This window comes from Photinus pyralis, unplaced genomic scaffold (genome assembly GCF_008802855.1).
Source record: "Photinus pyralis isolate 1611_PpyrPB1 unplaced genomic scaffold, Ppyr1.3 Ppyr1.4_LG5, whole genome shotgun sequence".
NCBI classification, from domain to species: domain Eukaryota; kingdom Metazoa; phylum Arthropoda; class Insecta; order Coleoptera; family Lampyridae; genus Photinus; species Photinus pyralis.
In genome coordinates this window covers 12,856,428-12,879,198 of record NW_022170596.1, presented here as the reverse complement: position 1 = coordinate 12,879,198, position 22,771 = coordinate 12,856,428, and the positions used below count along the sequence as shown (strand labels likewise).

The 22,771-nt window shown below is 35.5% G+C and overlaps 1 protein-coding gene across 2 annotated transcripts in view; it reads left to right on the top strand.

Moving 5' to 3' along the window:
* The window catches only part of LOC116171412 (T-box transcription factor TBX20-like), a 92,681-nt gene that overhangs the window by 2,305 nt on the left and 67,605 nt on the right, over positions 1-22,771 (top strand). For both annotated transcript variants that reach the window (XM_031488244.1, XM_031488245.1), the window contains exon 2: positions 4,299-4,635. In XM_031488244.1, coding sequence (XP_031344104.1) covers positions 4,299-4,635 — 337 coding nt within the window. The remainder of the gene's footprint in view (positions 1-4,298; positions 4,636-22,771) is intronic.

The following is a 22,771-nucleotide window of genomic DNA, read 5'->3' as shown; positions in this document are numbered from 1 at the left end:
AATAATTAAGTACAAATACAATACAAATACCAAAAAAACAATAAGAACAGGAATGTGTAGGATTTTCTTTTCGTTTACCCAATTTGTAATTGCTTATAGTTCCATTCAATAGACAAACGTAAAACCCCATAATAGTTACATCATTATTTTTGCAAACCACATCAGAAGTACACTGATCGAGGAAGGAGAATGATATACCTATTAAGATAAGGATCTGAATAGCACACACAACACGATAATGAATTTTGAAACACGATCGTCACTGGTAGAAGGGACGTGTGTTTAGCAGAACGAGTCGGTGAAATTGGATATCCAGGAAGATCACACTTGGAGGATTGTTAACCAACAAGGCTTAGACTTCACCGTCAAACGTCTGCGTGAGAACAGCGCCTAGGCTGTATGCCGAAGCGTCAGTCTGTAAGTAAAATGGGCGATTGAAATCAGGACATGTAAGTAATGGAGCAGTAATTAAGTACTCCTTAATTTTTTGAAAAGACTTCTTACATTCCGGTGTCCAAAGAAATTTTACATTTTTCTTTGCCAGATGACTAATTGGAGCTATATTGGTGGAGAAATTCAGAATAAAGCGACGATACCAGTGCTGCAGTGCCTATAAAAAGTCTAACCTCTGTCACATTCTTTGAAGCAGGGATGTGCAAGATGGCCTTTACCTTTTCGGGATCACTCCTCAAGCCATTACGATCAACAATATAACCGAGATATTTTAGTTGTGGCAAACAGAACTTGCATTTATCAAGGCTGACGGAAAGTCCTGCCATCAGTAAACGATTGAGTATGGTATCCAGTAAGCGAAGATGTTCGTTGAATTCTCGGGAAATGATTATTATATCATCGAGATATAGCAGTACTGACGGTAGCAAGTCACCACCCAGAACCTTGTCAATGATTCGCTGCCAAGTTGCGGGTGCATTGGTAAGGCCGAACGGCATCCGGTTAAATTGAAATAAACCCCTTCCGGGTATGGTAAAGGCGGTGTACTCCTTAGAAGACTGAGATAATGGTATATTCCAGTAGGCGGATTTGATATCGATGCTGCTCAAAATACGTTGCGTTTCTCAGTTGGCCCAATATTGAATTTATGTATGCCAGGGGGTATGCATCTTTTTTACTGCATGCATTCAACCGTCTAAAGTCTACGCAAAAACGATATGTGTTGTCCTTCTTTGGGACTAGACATATTGGGCTAGACCATGGACTCGATGATGGTTCAATAACACCTAGACGCAACATTTCGTCCAGCTGCTCATCGATGATCCTTTGTTTATGGGGCGAGACAGGGTAATATCGTTGTTTGATGGGTTGGACTCCAGGGTTGAGTTCGATTACATGCTCTGCAACTCGACATAGGCCTAAACCAGCAGGTACTTGATTCAATTTCTCTGTTAGGAGTCGATTTAATTGGGCACGTTGTTCTGCCAGTAACACATCATCATTATGAAGCGAAGAGATGGTAGCGATATCGTTGGAATTCGTGAAATGCCAGACGTCTTTCCTGAGGTCGGGTATGATATCCATTGCGCACCAAAAATCGATTCCTAGAATTAGGGTATGATCTAGTTCAGGAACGACAAGTACATCTATGAGTTTAATTTTTCCATTAGATTCATTGGGGTAGTGATTGTTCCGATGACTGGACATGAGTGTCCATTAGCGACGGTGATATGTTTCCTTAGGCATAATAGCTAAACCAAGTTGCCTAAAAATCTGTAGTCTGGAGAACCTATCAGTGTACGGCATGCTCCGGAATCTAACAACCCTAGTAAGGGATAATCTAAAATAGTAATTTGTAGGTATGGACGCTCGTCTCCCTTTGCATGCGCAAGAATATAATCCAGCAAAATTTGTTGACAAGGGCCAAATGTGTCGGTTACGCAGCGGGGATTTTCATCAGATTTGGCCGGTTGGTGTTGGGTTCCCGAGGACGTACGGTCATTTAGTTCCTCGGGTGTTCGTTTCCCGAACACTTAGGGCATATTCAAACATTTACGTCGGGGTTTCCACACTTATAACAATGAAGACGACATGGCTGTCTACAGTTTTGCGATTTGTGTCTTGATTGTTGGCAATTCCAGCAGGTGAAGACACGTATGGCGTCACAAGGCTGACTTTGCACCTGATCCATGTTGGGTATCGGGTCCTCTGTCACAGACGAGATGGGTATACTGCGCGGTTTGTGATACGCCAAGGTTGGTTCCAAAATTCGAGAGTAATTGTAGGCGGTGGGACAAAACTCTGGGCACGCTGTTGCACATCCTCAATGCTTCTGGACAGTCGAACAAGATCTGCCAACGTAAAACTATCGTGTATCAAACTAAAAATAGTTTTTCCGCTACTTGACGTTTTCCGTCTGGCACTTCACTAGCGTGTATTATCTGCTGCTCAATAGAGGGCGCTTTTAAGTATACCTAAATGTGTTACCCATAAAATGCATAATAAGGTTAGCCATCTGTTGTATGTGTAGATCTGTGGTATTACTAATAGTAACTAATTAGATAATAAAAGGGTATTAAATTAGATATATGAAAATCAACCGTTACAGTAACAGATAACAATTCAAACAAACAAGAGGGATAATGAATAGCGCGGTACAAAATATTGCGGTATAGCAATGTCTTACGGCTGACACTAGGTAAATCGAATACTAAAACCGTAATTAATACTCAATAAGGATCAATCATTCAATTTACGTTACTAAACGGAAGCAAAATTTTGAGACGACCACGAATCGCTCTTAAAAATTTGTGTATAAAAGTATAAACGTGACGTTAAATTCAAGAATTTACATTTCGAGGAAAAAACGTAACCATGTACACTGTGTGCTACACTAATCAAGGCAATCTACATAATTTGCGGTCAAAGGCGTACTTCAGCACGGTCAATGGGGGCATATTTTTTAAATGCCAGTTACTAATTTTCATTACATATTATTAAAGAGTAGGTACACACTTTTTTGGATATAACAACACAAAAGACATAAAAGTATTTATGAGAAAAACTGAAATTAAGGAAACTTTAAAAACCTACAAACTTAACCACTATAATCAGTGGTGTGCGTTTTTTGTCAACTTTTATAATTTTGAATACCCTAAAATGTTTCTTTAAAAAATTCTGCTTTAAAGATATATTCAATGTTCCAGACAAAATTTTCACCCTGTATAAAAGTCAATTAACCTGTATGAGCAATTCGTTTAGACTTTTGATTGGATCAATTAATTTATTTCGCGATTTAATTCGTCGTTTTTAACTTGATAGTGTTTTGATTGTGGTTTTATTTCTAGAATTCGCGGAATTAATTTATTTCCACTTTCACTCGCAGCTTTAATTAAATTATATTAATTATTTCTTGGAAATTAATACAAGAGTAGAATTAACAGGGCTGTTTTAAAGAAATATAACGTTGTAAAACATATAAACTCTTTATTATTTGTTTGTGTTTCAATCATTGGCCTCACATATTTACTGGGGCCCTGTTGCTTGTTCTTTTCACGTCGCGAGTTGTTGGTGACGGTCACGTGGTCGATTGTTTTCGGCGTGTACCATTTCTTCAGAATATGTAAAATTGTTGATGGTTTAATTTTAGGAAGATATTTGAAATACGTTTCAGATTTTCGAGTTTAATTTGATGGCATAAGAGAAATGGGTTTTTTAAATATTATTAAATTTAGTCGCATTCATGCGCATTCTTAAAAACACACAAACAATTGAATAAGTTGCATTGGCAAAACAATATTTCGGATATTTTGTTGATCCACAATCACATGCCACACTTATTAGATTCTCGAATTCTCTAAATGATTAATGGATTTTGGAAACGTTAAAACGTATAAGTATCTATGACATCTTAAAATTACACTAAATACAGCCTGATTTACAATATAAGAAACTTATGCCATGAACTTTAACACTTGTATAACATATTAGCAGCTTATTGTAAACAATGAAGTACAAATATCAAGAATATCTGAAATTGTCCAAATATTTCAAACAGTTGATTATTTGATAATCGATTTTAATAATCCACAAAATCGATTGCATATGATCAAGTAACGGATTAATGGAAGTAACTTGTGTTGAAAATCACATCATACATACTCTATCTCAATGATTTTGTATATGCATTAGATGAGCGATTAGTCAAATATTTGTTCATTTATAAAATCATTGATTAGGCTAACCAAACGACCAATAATAATCGATTACTCGTTGCACGTAAAGTGATCATAACAAAGTTGTCTCGAACACAGAAGCCATCCCCTAATATTTGAAAATCGTTTCAGATCATCTCTCCAGATTAAGCTCGCCCGGTTTAGACGACGGCCTGGAAGATGACGACATCGAAGTCGACGTCGAAATTTGCTCGGACGGTGCACCCTCTCCTAGACCAAATAAGATAAAAATGCTCCGAGAATCTCCACCGATTTCCGATTGTGGATCGGAGGCGGCGGAGACGGACAGAATATCGCCGGACTTAGTTTTAGATCGGCCCGTATCGAAAACAAAAATCCTATGCAACTGTGAGGAGTTAGTTAATATAGAATGTCACTTAGAAACTAAAGACTTGTGGGATAAGTTTCACGATCTCGGCACCGAAATGATAATAACGAAGTCTGGAAGGTAAGTGAAATTTTCGTCAAGCTTTATTATTAGCGATGCAGTTCGTTTTGTGGTATGTGGAATATACGACGTTTATGATTGTGCTTTAAAGTAATGAAGGGATTTTTCGATTATTTCAATGGCGTTTAAGCATTAGTTAAGTAGTTCTTAAATTTCGTTTATGACACTGCAGTTCCATAAATTCTGGTGTTTAACGTTCCATTCTCTTTACAGCGAGTAAAATTTAAATATAAGTTAAAGTAATGGAAATATTTAAGATTCTAAGTTATTTTGTATTATGAACTCTGGGTCTGTCATTTTTAATGAATCGACGACAGATTTAGGTATTTCATGTGCTTTAATTACTAACAAGCTTATGTGATAAATGGCCTGGTTATCTACTGCAATAGTTTTTAAATTAGGTCCTATATTACAACGGTGGTTTAGGGATCGTCAAAAATCGCCAATTCTCTTGTTCTAAGGTTGCAAACCAGAAGAATAGTTCAATTAATAATATCATAGAGCCCTACTTGTAAATAAAACCCACCATTTATGTAGATAATGGCTATAATAGAAAACGAATGTGGCAATACCTACTTTTGTTTCTCTGATTTCATGTCAACTTATAGGTAAGATCTTGATTTTGATCTCTCATAAGGATTTAAAAATTATATTTCTTTTGGAATTGACCCGTAAAAAATGTACATGCTGTATTAGAAACTGTTGGCTTCAACAAGATTGTCCACCCACGCACAACGCCCTAATGCTGTTAGAATACCTATCGGACAAATTTTCTATTTGCTGGAAAATTTTCTATTTTTTTTCTAAAAAATTTGTCTGATACATTTTCGTACGATAAGGGCGTTGTGCGCAGGTGCACCATCCTGTTGAAACTAACAGTTTCCAAATTCTGTTTTTTGTGTGTGCGGTATATCGTTGTACCTATTCCTATTAAAAAATGGTACTCAATACAGTATGCAGTATGCGTTTTGTTAAAAAACTCTCAACGCTGTCTTGTAGAGCTCAAATAATGGCAATAAAAGAGTACTTTATTATTTTTTGGAATCTGTTCAAATAGCATCAGAAAAAAATAAAAACAAAATCGGCAGATTTCGGATTTTCTGGCATATCTTCGGAAGTAATCGGAATTTTCTGGTTTTATCTACAGCATGCATTACAATTTAGGTGCGTGAAATGAGTAATTGCGCTACTTTTGATTTCCAGAATTCGATTATTTATCACTATCTATTTCAAATTGGACTAACGAATAGTTCGGTGTTAATTCTTAGCTAAGGGTCTTTGACTTAAGCTCACAGAAACACGAGTCTAAAAAATGTGTTATTTTGACGTGATGTTTACGACGGCTCAAGACCAGTTTATTCATTCGTCTCTTTTGAACCCACTACATTTTTGCAAAATTAACCATTTTTCCCAGGCTGCGTAATTTTCTTTACCAAGTACCGGATGTGATTAATTCTCATTGACTTTTATTTTATCTCGACGCACAATGCAAACTTCGATTTTACAGAAATAAAAAACTCTAAACTCGTTTGCAAAATACCAGTTTTAGAGAAATTTAGAATAACACATTTTGGAATACCGGCCCCCTCAAGAGATCACCTACATAACATGAACTATCCTGACAAAATTCAATTCTATTTATTTATTATCCCTCTCTTGTTCTGGGTCCCTGACAGGCTTGCGCCCCATTACAGAGTGACATGCATAACGCTTTTTAGAGGATGCTTCTAACACCACAAAAGGGAAAAAAACAACCCCATTAAATGGCTCTTTTTAGAGGATGCTTCTAATACCACAAAAGGGAAAAACAACCCCATTAAATGGCTCCCGTTATATTATAAACTTATCAATTCTCATTTAAAGAAATAAGCGAAAAAATGAGACGGTTTCCATTAAAAATTACGCTTTTTGATTTTGGGCCGTCGAGAGCCATAATGGGACTCGGAATAGCTCAGTATTTTAGACCAGATATTAAAAATTATCTAAGATATCAGTCTAATACACCTGCACATTACACATGGAAATATTTTATAAGTGCAGAAAGGCTTAATTATTTAATCGTAGGTAATTTTACTAACTAGTTTATGCTCTGATAAAAGTAATGGCTCAATATTATAACGTAAATTTAATTACGTGCTTTAATTATTGGCAATTAATAAACAATAAATTTATAACAGTCTTAAGGTCGGATTTCGTAAGGACAAGTCTCGGCGACTCTGGTGGAGTTTTGTTTCAAATAGGCACATAATTCATGAGTTTTATTTAATTTTAGTTGTAGTTTTACTTTTGCTGTCAAAATAGTTCAATAATTTAGTAGGTTTTAATTGTTTTTTTTTTTTGTAATTGAAGACGTAGAAGATAAGAAACATGTGAGTAAAGGGACTATTGCGTCCATTTGAGAATTATTTAGTAGATGTTTGATAAAGGGACTTTATCAAAGTAAAATTTAATTGATTTTGATAAACGATAGTACATGTGCAAAGTTTGTTGATAAGGAAGTGCGATGTAAACAAGTGCTCGCATGTCGTCGGCCCTTACCGAAGATGAAAAATGGGATAGAGATGGTCTGTACTTAAAAAGGTTTGTGCGCCGATTTGCGAGGCGATCTCGGTTCATTTAACTTAGCGTACGTAACAGTCCGTTGCGTGTAAATTCAAATACGCATTTTTTCCGGTAGTCAACTGATGTTTCGAAGTATAGTTTGCCACTTAAATGAAGAATAAATGATACAGTATTAGTTTTCCGATTGATGCCCAAAATTGGTGTTCACGGAATTAATTTCAAGTTATAGAGGAAGAGATGTTTCGTCAATTTTAAAGTTGTTTCTTTGTTAAAATTAAAGTTACAATTTTCAACAATGTCAATAGTTATGGAACCAGTGCTGGTGATTTAAAGAAAAATAAAGAAGAAAGTTTGTATACTCTCAGAATATATAAAAAATCGTATTTGTTACTCTGCTGTTTTAGCGCGATTATTCATATGTGGTTTTTTAAGTGGCTTAGTAAAGTAGGAATTTCTGATTGCAAGATGCAGTTACGAAATTGATTGCGATAACCGGATTAGTTTTCATGAAAAATACGAAATCTCGCTTACTGTTGATCATCGGTGATGAAATACACATCACTCGCGATTATATAGATATAATTAACAAAATTTAATTTTATAAATGCAAAATTAACCTGTCCTAATTTATAACGCTACCAAAACGGTACACATTTAATTTATTCATCTAAGTCATAAGTAGTTGATCGTTTAATTATAAATTAATTGAATTTATACGAGCCAAAAAAACCCTCGGTGCCACTAAAGGATTATAAACAACACTAAAACGACTTTCGGTCAATTATTTGCGAAACCTAATTGAGCGGAACTGGCAATAACGCGGTTATTAGAAATTGCAGTGCCGCCTATTGACAACCAAAAGGCAATATGAAAAAAATGCACGCTTTGTTAGGTCCAATATCAACACGTATTCAAAAAGATCAGTAAAATTTTAACTTCGGTCGCGACCCGCTGGGCTACTTATACGAAATGTCATTCATGTCATGATTTTTTTTCGAACGGAATGACGCTCAGACGGATCAAAAGCATATACCTAAGTTTGAAATTAAATTTTCGGATGATGGCACATGACATCGACTATAACCTTTCTTTGTGTAAGAATCGGTCCCCTATTAATCAAATTGCGGTTTTCTACATTATGCTAATTAATTCTTTTACATATTCCCGAGTTATGTTCTAAACGCGCGCTGCCTTAAATTGATTATAAACTTGTAGGCGAGTGAATGCAGATTGCGTGTGTTGCAATTGCATCCGTTGCATTAAACTTCTTCATTGTAAATATTCACTGAACTGATTAATCGCTATTGAATTCGATTCAGTCAAAGGAAACAATTTACAAATTGTTATGGTTTAAAAAAATGTACATCTAAAGTTCAATTAGGGTTGAAATGCAAGGACAAAGTTTACGCGATTTAATTACGTTAATACATGAAATCAGGATGCGTGTTATTTTACTATTTCATTAAATTATTAATCCTATACATGAATACGAATATATGCAAAACGGGCATTTTCCTTCCAATTTTCAACTATTCGTTTGATAATATCGTATTAATGTTGTAATTACTCACGTTTGCAATTGAAGGTATGCATGGAATGTGTGCGCCTAATGAATGTTGCGTATCGGTATGTTAATTCGTTTTGTTACGCACATTTTAATACTTTAAGTACGTACTAAAAAATTCGACCGTATAAATTCGTAAATTACATTTGGCTGCCTTAATTACGCGTGGTGTAACACATAAATAGGGCGTTGGACACGTAACGTCTGTGTTCTGCAAGCGGCGCTTTGTATCCAACATTTGGACTCGTAATTTACGTAATCATCTCTGATTTTGATTATAAAATACTCAGTTTGATGTAAAAAGGCTTGCGTTTAAAGCTCAACTAAAAACAGTACCTTCATCTATTTCAGAATACTAATATAAGTTACTATTGGACGTTCGACTGCAATACAACTTTTTAAATCTACCTGCAAATGGACTCAAGTTAAACTAACTGATCGTACAAAATAGCAGAACGTAAGTTTGTGATATTGACATATATTCTAACAAGACAGTTCTCGTATATCAATTTTTATTTTAATTGCTTTATTTAAAAAGAAGGCACCAATGTACTGCATGGTTCTTGCAATGGTAGATGGTGCCGCTAGTTATACATGTTAAATTCAAATAAATTCTTTCGAAAATTGTCCTGTTTTCAAAGACTTGATAATCACTTAGGGTTTGGCCTTTGCTGGCCGTGATCCTTCCTTTATTCGCTAGACTGTGAGCCATATAAGCATACATATGTACTAAAGTTATTACAAAATGTACAAGCGTGCGGTCATTTCTTAGGGATGGGTCAATTAAACCTCACTTAACGGTCAGAGCTGGAGAGTAATCGAATCACTTATTTTGTCACTTTGTGGTCAAAAAACACGTAGTTACCAAAAATGCATCAAATTCACTTATTGGACATTAAAAGAATGGGTTTAGTCGTTTATCTAATAAAATCGGCGTAGGTCTATATAGCGGATTTTTTAACAATTTGTTTATTAAGTTATTAAAAAGAAGCAATATTGGCGTTTTTAAAAAAAACATTTTTTTTAAATAGACATTCAATCAATTAACCAAGATCAGTGTTGATTTAATGTACACACTGTTATGTCATTTTATGGAAAATTTTAGGCACTGTCGATGTACTCACTACTGATATAGGTATACGAGGTTCGTCGGGATAGAGGATGCAACGTTCGTCGGGTCTGCTATAAATAAAAATTAATGTTTGCCTGTGTGTATCTTATGCGTGTCTAAATCTTTCATCCGATTTTGATGGAATTCCAACGAAAGTTTCTGAGTTAGTAAAACACTCCGAAATTCCAACGAGAACGGAAACAGGAAAAAAGCTTGACATTGAGAATGTAGGCTTCTTTGAAGACGTTAAGATGTACTCTCAAAGAATTTCGCGAAGTTCACACGAGAAAGGGGAAAAATGGCAACGAGGTACGGGAAAAAACGATATTTCCCAAAGGCGGTACGAGGTTCGCCGGGACTGCTAGTAAATAATAATAATATTGTCTTTTATTATCCCAATAAAAAAAGATTAAAAGCTTTCACACTTGGTATGTTATTTTCGGTAATTTATACGATTCTAAAATTAATTACCTATTTTAAATCTTTGTGGCCATAAATGGATCAAAATCGTTCTCCTTTGACTTTTCGTTACTGCAAAAATCCATTTTACCTAGTTATCCAACAACAGGGATTTTAAACAATTTTGAAGTTATCAAACTTAGCTTTCTATCGTAACTACTACCAGGATCATTGTGGCTCACTCGGGTATTTTAAAGCGTACATCCAGGGTGTACCATTTATGTTTTGAAATTTATGGTAGCAATAACTAAAAGGAAAATATTGTTCAGAGTTATTCAAATGGATGTTACTCACCCACCAATATTTCTGTATTTATTAATTTTATTTTTGAGCTTTATTTTTGAGTTGGTTGGGTTTCAGCCAACGCTGCTCTACCAAACCAACCCACTATTACCCATGCCCAAATCCGGATTCGAACCAGAGACCCTTAGTACTGCAGCAGTCGAGCTTCAAACCCACTGTGTCACACGGCCATATTTCCAATTCTACCAAAGTTACAGGGGAAAGTCCAGTTTGGTTCACATACGGTATAGAGTGGCTTATTTAACATACATATACAGGATTGACACCTTTAAATTTCATCACTATGAAAGAAATTAAAAAAATGAAAAAAGAAAAACTTTTGAATAGAAATCAGTAGCGGTATCCGTAATTTTTATATAGACTGAAGTGAAGACAAATATCCCTTTTAATAATGACGAAATGAAATGCTGCTTAACTAGTTGATGATCTGCACCTTAAAAAAAAAATCTATACACCTGTAATGGACATGAAGAGTATTTTTGTGGCACTGAATTTTACTACCCAAAAAACCAAACCTTTTCTATCTCCACTTTTTAACGTTCAGTTGAATGTACTCTTGGTTTGTGTAATTGATTGAATGCGCTCTTACTGTGTTAGGAGTAGTTGGTACCATTGGAATTGCGAAATCACTCTTGCTTTTGTCGTTGGAAGGACAGGTTCAAATTTTTGCGAAAGACGTTGATATGTTGAAAACTATTCCAGTCAATACGCTCAAATTGATTAAATTAATTATCTAAGCGTCTTTACAGGAAAGGGGAGTGGCTGTGTCCTCTTTAGGTAAAGATATTTTCATAGGATTCTTCTTTGTTAACAAGTTTGGTTTTAGGTTTCAATTTAATTACGTAGTTTTCTTTTACCTATATCGCAATCCGAAACCCATTTATTAATGGGGTACCTACGTAAATTTCAGTTAATTAGATTTGGGTCTGATTTTGGCATTGTAGTTTTTGGATATATTTTTCTTTGTACGTTACGAGCTGGAAGTGATCTAATATATGCATCTAAGATTGAAGAATTTGAAGAAGAAGAACGTTTATATCAAATACCGGAAGTTGCATACGTGTTTTTGTATCTTGCCGTTTATCTTCACTAATGCCGTGACGAATTGCTCTGATGCAATTGATATGTTGAATCCAAAAGTTGCGGATGTTTACTAACTACAGTGTCTTTGCCTTTGTCGTTAGTGTTAACGTGAGGTAATTCAGTTGTCGATTTTAAGTCCTGACAGAATTCTACACCAAAATAATGGCTTAAGTGATAGCAGGCATAAAAATATTTAAAATATAAAAAAAAATGTATAAAACCCTTCTAGTTATCAAATATTATGGAAATTTGAAGTTGTTCCTAAATCATGCAGTCCTTTTCTGCATTACCTTTAGAGACAGACAAACTAAGTAGTATCAGATGCAGTGTCTTTATTATTGCCAACTGTCAAATTTAAAATCTCGAGTGTTCAGTTACAAGAGTTTTTCCAAAATCTTTTACATACAGTAACGCCGTAACGGTAAGGAAAACAGTAAATCACACGCAATTAAAAAAAGCTTAAGAAATCTAATCTGTAAATATGCGCTTCCAAAAGTATAGGCGGAACAATCAGTGCTAAAATAAATTACATTGGCGTGAACATGCATCAAGTGAGCAGAGAGAGACTTGGTTCCGGAACGTTGGGTGTTGCTATTGTTACAGAACAATATCACGATCCGGATCCCGTCAGATTGCGTCTGCTATTGTGAGGGAGTCTTCCCCTAATCGCATTTTACTTACGACACTTGTATTCTATTACAATTATTATGTATCCGACACGACCTTATTACATTAAATTGGAGGGTGAGTTTAACTTCTTCATTGGCTTTATCGGGTCGCATAAAATGGGAATATAAACGTAATGCGAATGATTTATTTCCTGCTTGGCTAGAAGCTAAGAAAAATCAACACGCGAATGGCTACAAATATGTTAATTTGAAAATGTACAGCTTGAAAAATATATCTCATCTGCGTGGACACGGCAACGTACGAAGTTGCCAAATTTCTCATTCGTTAAAATAAAATTCCGTTCATATTTGTGTTACATAAAAAACCCTTTTTGAATGTCGGCAATTGCAAGATTATTGACCAACTTCATCAAATTTAATTTTGAACGGTTTAATTATCGAAATGTTTCTTTCACCTCTAGAGGGTGGGAGTCTAGAATTCTAATTAGGGTGGTAAAATGCTCAATGGGCTTGAAATTAACAAATTGCTCAATTCAGCAGTGATATATCAATTTTATAATTTTGTTGTAATGATTGTAGATATACAATGTAACAACTAAAATTGTTAGATATTCACTCATATTTTAATACAAACATACCCTATATCTATACAAACATTTTTTTATATAAGCTCATGATCAATAAACAGCTATGAGAACGCAGACTTAATAAATTAGCGGAAATACGTCATTAACACCAAATTAACACAATTATAAATAATTGCCTACGAGAAAATCCCCGCAATGTTTATTAGATATACATGTTTAGTAATACTTACTTAGCTTACGATAGCGCAGTCAGGTGTTGATATTAAAATATACGCAATGTCTCTATTGATTTCAGCTAACGGAAATACGTTAAAGATGTTAACCTTAATATCTAATTTAATATTTCTAAGAAATATTTTATTACATCCGTTTCCTGAGTACAATTTTAAAAACTATTCTATTTTATAATTGCAACGGTAATTAATCAATGCTAATTAATTTAACTGTTTCATGCTTTTTTGATGTTATATGTTCTTCGACATTATTTCGTAAACGTTAACGAGGGTGGTGTTTGCGAAATCGGGAATGTTAATAATAATCAAATTTAATTTCGGCGCGGTGCGTGTTAAAAATTTGAACCGAAAGGTTACTGAGCATACAATAAATTAATAATGGGCGGTTCGGTGGGAATGTATAATTAATAGTCATAAATATTCAAATGAATATCTTCACGGGAACTTTCCTCGCAACTTTGTTGAATTAATTGTTTATCAAAAGGTCATAATTTGTACATAGAAAAAAAGGTTTTCAGTTTGGGATGTCGCGTAGTTCTAAAGTTCATTCAAACTGGGTCATCTGTAGGCTTACTCCTTAATATATATTTTTCTTTTTCTAATGTAACTGTACCGTAGAATCCGAGGTAAAATCTCATAAGGCTCAACTCCTTTCCTACGCGTGATCTATGAATATAGAGATAGTTTTTGAATACAAGCACCAAAAGTATTGCAATCAGAATACATTTTATTGGCGAGACGAGAAAGAAAGACCGCATTTCGAACTTCTATATCGCGTGGCAAAATTCGCAGCGGAAGATACCTTTTGGGCGGCCGAAATCAGCTACCCCTCGATGACGCGCGGCTTGCAAAAAAGGTGGTTAATTCCGCCACTAGGGAAAAAAATGAAATTCCGTCACGTGCGTTTACAAAATCTTTCCGACGACACCAATTTGAAAACAATCGGGCCAAAACTGTAGAAAAAGATTGAAAAAAACCGAAAAATCACCTGGTTAGTACAACACGCTCGGTGATGGCGCCCAGATGTCGCCGACCCGACATCATGTAGCCGGGTCCTTTAAGTTGTTAATTACACGGCCACGGTAGGTACATATACACTGTTCGTCTTTCTACAAGCGTTTTTCTACGGGCCCGCATTTACTGCCAGCCAGCTAGCCAGTCAGCCAGCCACCCGGGTAAAGATTAAAAGCTACCTTTTTACAAATAAATTTGCAAAAATGCACGACAAATACATAAATATCTCGCCAGCAGTGCGAGAACGTACAATTCGTTTTTGTATCGTTTTAAATGATCCAAGTACGAATAAGCGCAATACATACAATAGACCCCTAAAATTTATTCATTTAACTTAGCCCATGCCTTGATACATCGCAATACTCGCTGTCTTAATTTCGCTTATTCCCGTTCCCGTGGGAGTTTCGGGCAGTGCTTTAGTAGTACACCTTAACAACTTCAAAGGAACCAACGTTCTAAATGTCAAGTCTCTATCTTTATCAATTTCGATTGTAAAACGTAAAATTCCGTTTTTTTGCCGTTCCCAAAGGATTTCGTACAATTTCTTAATGCTCCCTTACAATCCTAAAGGAACCTAAATTTCAACTTTCTACGCCCAGTAGTTTCGGCTGTGTGTTGTCTGTCACTCACTCAGTAACGGAAGAGTGAGGGTGAGAAGAGGGTGAAAATTTTGTCTGGAAGACTGAATATATATGGTGTCCAAAATTCTGCTAACCAGTCTACGTACCTACTTTAAATTTGTTGTCAGTGGAGTAGTTCTTACGTTGCGTCTTCTCTGTTCAAAGCGCTGGAAGAAACTACATATTAATTTTCCCCATTTCAGTGCCCCTAATATTAGCGCGTGATTGGTTGTCCAGTATTAACCAATCAAGATCTTTAATGTATATTTTAAATTAAACTGAAGTGGTAAGTCCCACGAGTTTAGTCAAAATTTAAAATGTCATTGCATTATTGCGACAGTTGAATTACGATGGAAAATGTTGTAATTACAACGGGCTCTTCTTTTTTTTATGTTGTTGTCTTTATTTGGAACTTTACGGCCTCTTTATCATCAGTGCAAAATTATTTCTGTGTGTACTGGGTGCAAATATTGTTTGGAGCACTGAATATATCTTCAAAACAATATTCCTTTAAAGAAGCTTTTTTATGGTACCCAAAATTATAAAAAGTTTTCTACCAAGGTACGTATAGGTACTTGAAATTTGTGGTCAGTGGCATAGTTCTGCAAAAAATGGTCAAGGGTGGCATATTTGAGAGCAAACTTTTACTAATTTTGGATACCATAAAAAGGTTCTTTAAAAAAGTGAGTAAAACAAATGAAATAAAGAAATATTCATGTATCAAACTAAAAAAATCAAAAATCTAAACACAGAAAGACCTTATTTTGGCGATTCATCCTTGACGTAGAGTTAATGTTGAAATTGTTCATAACAAAATAAAAATTAAACGGTACATAATGCATAAAAGCAGTAGGTATGTCCATATAATCTTTTTTTATGGTGGTTGGTACCTCATTACTAGGAAATGGGCGGTTGCAAGTGGAGGTGTTAGTAGATTTTAGAAACCAGATGTGGATAAGTAAATGGCTTGCAGACAAATACAGTTGGTTAAACCTAATTGGCACATAATTGCCCGTTTCAAAATTTCCTCCAGATCTCCCCATTGGCTTCCCTCGACTAATTATCTTGAACCTCGTCTTGAACAGTAATCGTATTTCCTTGATTGCGTGTCATTACGAATCTGGACGTTATTTCTGTGAGAGTTTTTATCCAACCTTGTTGTCTGTAATTGATCTTTTCCGACTTTTTCGAACACTTGCGGTCTAGTATAAAGAGTTTTTTTGGCAATTAGACTAAATACGTATATTGTTGGTATATTTAAATTAATAACTTTGTAATGTGTGAAATAAAGGTCTTGGCTTTAGGCAGCGTTTATGCTAAACAAAACAAAGGCAAAATTATCATGTTGGAGAGTATTCTCTATTATACAAATGTCGCAAGTTGATGATCAAATCGCGTGTTTGACACAACTGTCGAGCATCGCATCCGCTGACGGCTATCATCATTAAACCTCCTCACTATTTTCAAGTTATTTATTATTACAACCTACTAGATTTTTTGTTGACACTTTAAAAGTATTTCGGTTAATAACTGTTATGGCCTCAGGGCTCTTGTACCACAAAATCGAGAAATATAATGGAACATTACGAGGCGGTAGCAGCGTATATGTGACATTGTTAAACTATACCTACCTCGTTACCACCATTGTCCATTTGTAACATCTGTCCTCCCAAACGACGTGTTTGTTACATTTTATACAATTTTGAATTACTGTCATCGACCTACGCGCCACAATGCCGTATTTTATATCCGATTGTTTACGGAATTCTGAAAACCCATGCGCTAATCAGACTTGTAATCAAAGAAAGATTAATCGAAGGTGGCAGGTGCTTTCTACATCTAGAAGCCTTAATTGCGTTAAGCTTCTTTTACCCTTGTTTATGGGTTATTATATTCAAAAGCAGTGATTCTTAACTTTTGTATAATATACAAATAGATTTGGCGTTGGGACGTTTTTTAGTACAACCTTCGAGCAACACCTTTTTAGCAGCGGGTGCTCATTCATATTCAAGGCACGACATTTAAAAAAATCAAATATTTGTCGATTAATTGATGCTGTCTGGGTAGGAGCTGACAGACGAGCTCCCACTGTTCTCCCTACACCCTATGGCTTTGTATAAAATATCGAGAAGTAATTGAAACAGACAGCCAGCCCTGTAATGGCATCCCCCAGCCTCACCTTGACCATAAATTAGCTAGACAATCCGGTATTTACAAGAAAACGTATTTGTGAGGGTTGTGTGTAACAGCCTGTTCCGGGGAAAGAGGAAGAAGCAATTTAGTGGGCTTACTCCGGGAAATCAATGAAGACAACTCGAGGGGCGCAGAGCCGATCCGAATTAGATACACTTCCACTAGAAATATCTTTGGAAATGTGCGGGAAAATGGCTCCATAATGCTCTCGTCTGAGTGAGTTAATTAGGGCTTAGTTTCACTCTAAATCAAATCATACTCCGCTTGTTACATTTATTTACATCAGCCGCGATTTCTGCAGATAACTTTCCACTGTTGTTCTTGTTGGCGAACTTTGTGTAATTAAATTCTTATTTCTCGGCTTGTTTCAATTTATTGGCGCGTATTTTTATGTACTTCATTTGAATAGAAAACGACTTTCAAATTTAAGAATTTTACGAGTGATCATGGTGGTCATGACAATATTTATGTTCTCCGCAATAAAGTCTCGTACGTCCGACTTCTAGGGACATTGGATCATAAATGGACACACTTGTTAAATCTATGCCTGCGCCACCCACCTCGCTAAAAGCTCACCCGGCGATGACGCTTTGCGATTTATTACTCTCCCACCCGCTGCTAGTCTTACAAGCACAAACTTTTTGTTTGTTTTCTGCTCTTATCTCTTTGACTTTTGTTACATTGGTTTCTGCAGAAAGTTCTGAATTACCTTTTTCTATGGGTTCACTTTAAGCGTAACTGATATGTTTACTAAATGGCTGTTAAAAGGATCCATTCTAGAAAGTTTCTAATCTATTTCCAAATTATACAATAATGCGAAATTTTAGTACATAGTAAAAATAAAAACGGTCTTTGTAACTACATTTCCAAAGAGAAACAATCGTAAAAATTCCCCTTTGAGAAACAATGGGGAACGTAACCTCGAAGATGGGAAGGTCAAAACATCAAATTTTTCGACTTTATTTTATTTCACTCTGACTCTGACAGCCCAATTTTGCACCTAGTTAGTTTCGGTTATTGTTCGCATTCAGAGGGTAGAAACCCTTAATTCTGGTTATTGCAATCACATTTTTTAAATTTTTGTACTAATGTGAATTTCATACCTAATCTCTAATCTGGGCAACATTTGTAGATGTGAAGCGTGAAATCGTTGAAAAAATGACCAAAACGCAATGGATATTAAAATAACGACGAGTGTCTTTTTTGGAGGCGAATATTCCATGAAGGGAAATTAATGAGTTTCCTGAAGAACAATTCTTCGGCAGCGGGATGTCATGAACGTGAAATTTTCTTGGAGTAAGTACCTGGTGGGAACAAATTTCGGTGGGAAAGTTTCAATGCTAAGTATATGTAAAAAATAAACAAAAAAGTCAGATGTTTCTTATATACCAAATTTTTGAAGACCGCATATTCTGAGGTTGGTAAAATATTCCGAAGGTGAATTCATAAGAATGAGTATTCACTTGGTGGCGAGTTTTCTGTCAAATATGCTGGTGGCGAATTATCGGATGCAAATTTATCGATGCGAATTTTCTTCAATCAAGTCAAAATTCTTTAAGCTTGCCTGATGTTGAAATTGTGGAAAAATGGGCTTCCAAACTTCGCAAAAAGCACAAGATGGTAAAGGGGAGGCACACATACTCATTGGCTACTGCCGATTGTTCGATTAATCCGCCTCTGAAGGCGATTCAACTATGAAAATCTGCGGTGGGACCATCGGGTGCCCTTTGATATCTTCATTCATTCGTAATGTGTGCCATAAGTTGAGATGACACTGCTTTTTCTAAAAACCCGCTGCATAAACGGCCAACTAGCTCAGGGACGATAACGTATATCAGAGCATGAGATATCACAGTTGTTAGTTTGGTAGGGCATGTAACATTTGCGTAAACTTCTTCGTGTCCCAATCAAAAGTTGAGCGCCACCCAGTTTCCTTAAATGATTGGAGCTTCCTCGTATGAAACTGGGAATTAGTATTGAAGGCAAACGATTTCCGGTAATAAAATTCCCAAAAATGCAACAATAATTGCCATCAGTCAACTTGTTACATAATTAAACTTGACATCCCTTTTAATTCGTAATCGATTACGTTAAGTTGCGGCCCCGAAATTATTATGACAAAGTGGCATCGATAATGAACGTACAAGTATCCTATAATAGTACATTATATATCAAGGTAGAGAAGTCCACTATTATTGCCTGAGCACCAAGATTACATCTCGAGGCGCTTGCGCCAAGGGGTGTAAGGTGCGAAGGCAATAATAGACTTCTCTACCGTGGTATATATACTATTTTTTTCACTACTAGCACTTGAAGTCCTCTAAATTAACATATTATATTGATAAGAGTGTGAACGGTTGGACAGAATTTTTGTTTATTAATTTAACATGTCAATCAAGTACGTGGAAGTACAAGTCAAACAGGCCGTATTTTGTTCATTGAGATATTTTCAAAGAGTAATTTCGTTCGAATTTTTTCAAAATGTGATAATTTAGGTATGTAATTTCTCTGGAAATGGCGGATGGTGGCAATTATTCATTTAAGAGAACTTGTCTAAACTTTTATTGAGCAAAATTTTGGGTTGTGTTTTTTAAAAGTGACAGCTTGACAGTTCTCATTATTGACTACTAGTTAATAATGTCCACATTATTAACCACTTTGAACAACTGCCGAGAAAGCCTACTTTACAAGTGGAAAAAAGGTTAATAATCATCTCATCAGACGCTAGTAGTGAAAAAAATAATGTTACTTTTGATGAAGAAATAACAAGTATAGAAAGAGAGCTCTGTTCCGACGCTTCCAGCAATTCACTCTAAAACAAAGAAACGACGCAGGAAACCCGAGTAAACCACTCGGTCATTGAGATGATGGTTACTTGAGGAGCCAAAATACTTGTATTCCCAACCACGATCGACTGCGTTAGTTAAGTGTTGCAATCCCTGAAGGAGAAGGCACACTCACATTTATACACCACCAAAACTGGATTATGCATCATTGGGTTAGTGGATCTAAGTGCTCATTAATGATTAAATTCAAAGAAAACTAACATTATTGGTATAAGCCCTTGAAAAGGCATTACCCACTAGCTACAAACTTAATTAATTGGAGGAAAGAAAAGCTATCACAATGACCTATTGGATTAGTTTCTTTTCTCCGGTCTAAGCGCTGTTTGCTATAGGTTATCTCAGATAAGGTGCGGTCATTGTACATATGTCTGCATTTTAAAAATTTAGATAGGTACGCTGAACAGGTCAGAGTTCAATGGACAGGTATCAAGTAATTAAACCTTGAACTTGTACGTAGACGTATAATTTGAAAAAAAACTAGTATTTAAAAGCCAAAACTAGATTTAGAACCCTAAAGGAAAATAAAATAAATTGGACCACAAAACTTAACTTATTTCCAATTAATAGCAGTTCAAAATTAAATTGGCTCAAACTTCGAACGGCAAAATTCTACAACGTACATAGGTAGCAGGTGATTAAAGAAAATGACCGTACCTACGTATTCATCATAATTCAATTAAATCCTCCACAATGCGAGATAAGTGCCGAAAATCTCCATGTTATTTCGAGAATCACACCAATCCGGTTCATCTCTATAAAATACTAATACTTCAACACATCGTCATTGAATTTTAAGCAATGAACACTCTGGAAACATGCCGACCAAAAAGGAAACGAAAAGAACACGCGCATCCAACTCGCCTTACATATAAACCACAGTGACCTTCAAACAAATTATACCAGAGATAATCAAAATGTTACAAATGCCATCGTAATAGCGAGAAGTTAACGGACAAGTTTTAAGACCTTGATCAATTGTACCCGTAGGTACTTTGTAAATGTCATTTGCACTTGAGAATTACACGAACCGTCTATGAAATGTTTCGTGGAACACAAATGCGTTATGTTTACGGTGTGTCGTTTTTGCAATATTTCAATTTCAGGGTGCTGAGGACGGACATCTACGTAATGTGTCATACACATTTCTCTACTTACTAGTTTCTGGGATGTAACATGTTTTATAGTCTCATTTCAGAGATGTAACAATAATATTATTGGGCAATGTTCTGTTATAACACTTGAATCACTAATTTGTATATGCACATGTAAATTATATTATAATTATTATAAGTGGAAAAATCCCGTCATTGATTCTGGACATACCTACGTACTAGTTACAGGATATAAATCTACTCTCCTTTTCCAACTTTATTTCACGACAATAATTTTTTTAAATTTAATTACAATCATGCCCAGTTGCACCAACAAAATTAAACCTTGCTTAAAGCTAAAGTCGAACTTAAAATCTATGGCAACGATTATTAAGACAATCGGTGGTATGGTATTTAAGTTATGCTTAACTTTCAGGGATACTTAATTTTGACGGTGCAATTGGCCATCAATGAACAGTTTACATGTATAAATTACCAGGTACCTCTTCGAAAAAAGACATAATTACAATAAAATAGGAATTCTGTCGAAATTATCTACTGCCTCACAAAGAATAAAACTCCCAAAAGTTGGCTAAACATTCCTTTATCTAAAAAATATTACTTATCCTTCTAAGAACATTCTTGAACATGATAATAAAACCTCTTGATATATACCTTAATTAAACTGTTGATGCTCCGGATAAAGAAGGTGGACCACCTCTCTATAATCGTGGTGACTCCAGTGCAGCTCTTGTTTTCTAGAGCAGCGGAATGGAATAGACTCCATGGATTGAAGCAAATTGCAGACGAGAATTTGAATGTTCCAGAAGATCCCATTTGTATGTGAAATTGTTTAAAATATTAGCCGAAGTTGATTTCGAGTGGTGAGTTAAATTTTTTGATAGTTTATAGTTTACTTTCTTAATTTTTCGAACCATTTTATTTATCATTAAGTATTACTAGGAACCGTAGAAACATATTATCCCGCACGCAGGCGGTCGAAAAATAACATTCAACTTCTTAATAACCCAGATAATCTGGTGGTACAAGGTAGGCGCACTAACCTTACATAAACTCAGACAGTTTCTGAACTTCACTTTGCGTCATAACACAGAATTCGATGATAAATAAACTAATGAATAAGATGAATCTTCGGTGGCTTTTCGGACGGTAGAATCTTTTAACTTTTAATAAGAAGAGAACCTCAAAAAAGTCAAATACTTAACTCAAACAACGACGGACGGAACGCGCCAAAGGTCCCCATCTGCGTCTTAACAGCGATAAAACACGTGCGTTAATTAATTTTGCCGGATAAAACTCCTTCGCGAACGACCAGATGTGTACTTTTATAAAACACGCAAATTTTACTAGATGTGTAGAACTGAATTTCTAAAAGGAAAAACGACACTAAGATACAAATTCAAATGAAACGAACTAACTTTAGTTAACAGTCTAACTACCCTATTATTGGGGAACTTTTTTTCTGGGTTGTTAGGGATTTCATCTGTTTTCTGTGGAACAAACTAGGAGGCGGGTTCTGGAAATCAACTTTGTATCTCTTGCCTTTTTATCGGACTGATCGTACGGGCAGCAATTTTAATAATAGGTTTACTTGAACGAATAGGGTATAGAATCCAGAATTCGAATGCTATCAATACAGTTAGAATTAAGGATTGTATGAAAGACCATCACATGTATAGATTCTCATTGCATCCGAAGAATTCGCCTTGTAAAATATTACTGAAACATTTCCGTGCAAACATTGCTGCCATTTTGACTAATTAATTAATTTAATTCCTTTACTTACTACGCGAGTACGAGAGATATACATTCATAATGAA